The sequence below is a fragment of the Vespa mandarinia genome, chromosome 4 (assembly GCF_050613455.1).
Source record: "Vespa mandarinia isolate Hongniang chromosome 4, ASM5061345v1, whole genome shotgun sequence".
NCBI lineage: Eukaryota > Metazoa > Arthropoda > Insecta > Hymenoptera > Vespidae > Vespa > Vespa mandarinia.
In genome coordinates, this window is record NC_140813.1 from 1,212,501 (window position 1) to 1,217,500 (window position 5,000).

Consider the following 5,000-nt stretch of genomic DNA (forward strand, 5'->3'; position numbering starts at 1 on the left):
AATTATACGTACTAATATTATATATTTATTAAATCTAACGATAAAGTAAGGATTTATATATGAAGAAGTAAACAAAAAAAAAAAAAAAAAAAAAAAAAGAAAAAAGAAAAAGAAAAAAAAAGAACTGGAAAAGGAAACAAAAAAAGAAATGATAGACCTTTAGAAATGAATATTTCTTTTAAAAATGTGCAAGTATTTTCTTTTAAAAATTACCTTCGGGAGTTGCAATTGCGATAAATGAAAAAATGCCACATAAAAACATTGAGGCAAATCCCATCCACCGTCGTCCCCATCTATCGAGTAAAAGGGCCAAAAGAATAGCAGCTGGAAGCTCGGTCATTGAGGCAAGAGAAAATGATGTGAAAACGTCGGGATCTAACAATTTCATATTCCATACGTGCCCATCAAATACCAGAACGATGAGAAGCCTAAACGAAAAGAATCAGAGAATGAAAAAAAAAAAATATCATAAATTCGAAAGGTATATTTTTAAATTCTCCATCTTTCTCTCTCTCTCTCTCTCTCTCTCGCTTACTTACCAATATATTACAAGTATAATCGTAATATATGCTAATCGAGGCAATTTGAAAAGATCCAAAACGGTATATTGCTGATGGATATTATCCTTCTCCGCTATACTTTTACAACTTTTTTCAAATTCGTCGAAAATCTCTTGCTTCACGTCTTTCCCATTGACTTTGGCGAATTTTTGCAACATTTCGATGGCCTTGGTCGTGTTACCCATCATGATGTACCATCTAAATAAATAAATAAATAATAAAAAAAAATAAATAAATAAAAATATAGAGAATTGTAACTATGAAATATATAACTAATTTGTCCTAAACGATCTAATGAAGTTTATAAATACATACACACAAACACACACACACACATACATACCGTGCACTTTCAGGAACGATCCAAGGTCCGATAAATGCAACGATCATGGGAAATGCTGTGACGATACTTAAAATTCTCCAATCTGCTATCCAATAAGCAATCCATGGTAATAATCCAGCTGCCGCCGCGAAATAAATTCCAAAGGACATATTCGCGAACAATGTTCTATATTTTGGTCCTACATATTCGATAACTAAAACAAATTAATTAGTATAATGTTTAAATAGGAATGATTCAATTAAGAATAGTTGAGTATGTATGGCGATTATATTTCCTTATCCGATAAGATTATTTTTAATTTCAAACCGAGATAAAATTGATTACTTTGTTAACAAGCTACTTCTATTCTATCGCGGTCTCTCTCTCTCTCTCTCTCTTTGTCTCTCTATTTTTATTACTTTCTTAGCTAAAAATAAATATTAGATTTATATCGTAATACTCTTCAAATCTGTCGTTCTTTGCGAACGTTATCAATGTTAGATTTAATTTCTTCTTCATCACTATTCAAATAATTATACAATGCAGTAGTATATATATATATATAACACAATATATAATAATTATACGATGTAATAATAATTACAATATAATAATAATGTTGAAGAATTAAAATCATTCAAATATAAAAAAGAAACATGAACTATTCTTTAGTTAATTATTATATTACAATATAAAGAAAAATTAATTCAATTATTTGGCTAATTATTATACCACAATTAAAAAAGAAATATATATATATATATATTACGCTATTAAATAAAAAAAAAGAAAAAAAAAAGAAAAAAAAAGGGAAAAAAAATATCAAACACTTTACGTGAACCATCATGTTATTGTGATTATCGGTAATTTTCAAACAGTTATTTTAATCTTGCATATTAATCAGTTAATTATTATTGTTATCTTATCTAGATATCGATATCATTGTATATATATATATATATATATATATATATATATATATATATATATATATATATTTATAGTCATATACATTATAGTTACTTATATTAAATAATATAAGATTAATTTACCGATGATGAAAAGAATGTTGAAGCAGTTGTCAAAGGATGTGCCGACGATTAATCTTGCCAGGCAAAATGTCCAAAAGCTATTGCAAAAGGCCGTAGCAACAGAAGCGAAAAATCCTACGGCATTGCAGGAAACCAAAGCGGGTATTCTACCATAATGATCGGCTATATATCCAAAGATTAAACCACCGATTATACTGCCAACGAAAAATGCTGATTGCGCTGCTGAACTCAAAAATGTTCTCTCGCAGACCCAGGACAACTGTGTTTCATAAAAAAAAAAAAAAAAAAAAAAAATAGAAAAAGATAAAACAGATTCGTTTGAATTTCTTCTTTTTATTTTGTTTTTTGTTTGTTTTTTTTTTTTATTGTATACGTCATCTTTTTATATTTTTAAATTTATTATTATTATTATTATCATTTTTATTTACTTTTTAATCATTTTTTGAAATATATTTACCTCGGTAGCGATCGAGGCATACGGTATCATCGTGTAATTATATTCCCATCCGTTAAGACAAGGAACTTTTGGCCAGTTTGGATCAGATTCTGTGGTTCCCTTGTTGAGAATCTCGCTGTAATTTACATTGTACATGTAACATCTCGAAAAGGACGTCGAACTTTCTAATTTTAATTCTTCGCTCGTTGGTGGTGGTATCGATAAGGCGATTCTATAAAAAAGGAAAGAAAAAAAAAATAAATAGAAAAAACGAAAAAGGAATAAAAAATTAATATATATATATAATATTTTTAATATAATTTTTAAATTTCTTGGTTGAATATAGATAGATGGAAATTAATGAAAGGGTATAGAAAACAAAAAAGAAAAAAAAAGAAAGAAAGAAAGAAAGAAAAGAAAAAAATTATACAAATTTATGATATTTAAAGGAACTCTAAATCCTTCTATATACAAAACGTTCACGAACATTTATTATTTGTTTCTTCATTCGTCTATTCTTACGTCTAAGTTTATACGTAAGAATAAATAACGTGTATACATTAATTCCAATGTCAATTTTACAAGTGTGATAGTTTGAAGGTTACCTCATGTGGTCCATAAAAATAAATTTATCTGTTTGCTTCTATCTTCCTGTCTTTTATTTTTTTTTTTTTTTTTTTTTTTTTTTTTTTTGATCAGGACAATTGTCCAATAATTGACCGGGACCAAAGCAATATAATGTAATATATATATAATACTATATCTATTTACATATGTCATATATAATGTACATTCATAAATTATCATATATAAATTATCATATATAAATTATCATATATAAATTATTATATATATATATATATATATATATATATATATTATATAAATATAATTTTTGTTTCCTTTTATCGTAAAATTTAACGTAATAAGAAAACATGACGTTCGTTTATTTTTCCCTCACGTTCGTCATTATTTGCTTATATTTAATTCGTTAATCATTAATTTAGAAGGAAAAAGAGAAAAAGAAAAGAGAGAGAGAGAGAGAGAAAGAGAGGAAAAAAAAAGAGAATATAAGATCTTATTTACGCTCGATTAATTTCTTAATAAAAATTCTTCTTGAGGATTTTTAAATATGTGCATAACACATATAACTTGAGGAAATCTAACGCGTCTTTCGTATTTAATATTTCATGAGTAACTATTTCGAGGAAATCAAATGGATCGGTGATTTATGATCATCTACATGATATTTCATTCATGCGCGGTGATTATGCACGTGTCGTGTTTTTAAAAAAAAAAAGAAACAAATCTGATTTTCCTTACCAAGAAAAATATAATCGATTCTATTCTTCACAAGTTTTTATTTACTAGATAATACAATGATGATACGTTAAAAGCTAAAAAAAACAAATATATATATATATATTTCCGATTTACGAATTATAAATGAGAATAAAAAGAGAAAAAAGAAAAGAAAAAAAAAAAGGACTCTAATGATTCTTATCGATACGAGTTTCCAATTCATTTATTTTCATTAGCACCGGAAATATCGAACTGATTCAATCATAGAATGTAGATAGGAATATATATGTATGTATGATTGGCCAAGAGATCTAATTTTTTTTGCTTTTCAATATTTCACACAAAAGGATATCTTTCTCCTTTCGAAGAATGGAGGACATTAACAAAGGTATAACTGACGTAATCAACAAGTAGTAGAAAAGATAATGTCAATTTCGTAAGATATAATTTTTTTTGCTTTTTTTTTTTTCTTCTTTTTTTTTAATTCAAGTATCGTTATTTCTACGCATTGCATAATCATTCCATTGCCATTTCAATGGATTTACATATTTCTGTTGATTTGTGGAGAATGAAATAGAGAGAGGGAGAGAGAGAGAGAGAGAGAGAGAGAGAGAGAGAGAGAGAGAGAGAGAGAGAGAAAGAGAGGGGTGCGGGGAGAGAGAGGGAGAGAGAAAGAGATAAATGACATTTATTATATTTTCAAATGGAAATATTTCGATACGTCGAGAAAGATATTCATGATAAAAATTATTAAAATGGAAAGAAAGGAAAAAAAAGTACAGAAGAAAAGAGAGATAAGTAAAAAGTAAACATTAAATAAGAATAATTCAAATCTAATTTGTTTAATTCGTTTTATTTGACATCTAATAATTATCTAAGATAAGCACATCGCGTGGATAATATTTTGAATATTAATTTGCAAACCTGTAATTTTCCTTATTTATTTACGGCGATTTCATTCGAGTTGAAATTTCATGCATATATCTTATCTTATCTATGCAAACATATAAATTATACATATGCATATTTTAAGGTTTGGTTATTTTTATCATAACCTTCCGAATGATTATTTTTATTATTATACAACGTTTGAAGATAAGTTCGCGTGTTTATCGGTATTTATGAATTGGAATGTTCCTTCAATGCTTTTTCCTTTTTCTTTTTTTCTTTATCTATTTTTTCTTTTCCTTTTCCTTTTCTTCTTTTTCTTTCTTTTTTTTTTTTTTTTTGAGAAACGAAATTTACGTTTAATGTATACAACATATTTAATTTACGAATAGTAATGATCGATGGTATTTTTGAATTTTGATTTGGATTTTTATTTCTTC

At 26.6% G+C, this 5,000-nt stretch overlaps 1 protein-coding gene across 4 annotated transcripts in view; it reads right to left on the minus strand.

Moving 5' to 3' along the window:
* The window catches only part of LOC118447100 (carcinine transporter), a 26,828-nt gene that overhangs the window by 1,169 nt on the left and 20,659 nt on the right, over positions 1 to 5,000 (minus strand). For all 4 annotated transcript variants that reach the window (XM_035878597.2, XM_085656541.1, XM_085656542.1 and 1 more), the window contains 5 exons: positions 2,392 to 2,602; positions 1,935 to 2,193; positions 904 to 1,096; positions 540 to 758; positions 214 to 428 (listed from right to left, as the gene is read on the minus strand). In XM_035878597.2, the coding sequence (XP_035734490.1) occupies positions 214 to 428; positions 540 to 758; positions 904 to 1,096; positions 1,935 to 2,193; positions 2,392 to 2,602 (1,097 nt within the window). The remainder of the gene's footprint in view (positions 1 to 213; positions 429 to 539; positions 759 to 903; positions 1,097 to 1,934; positions 2,194 to 2,391; positions 2,603 to 5,000) is intronic.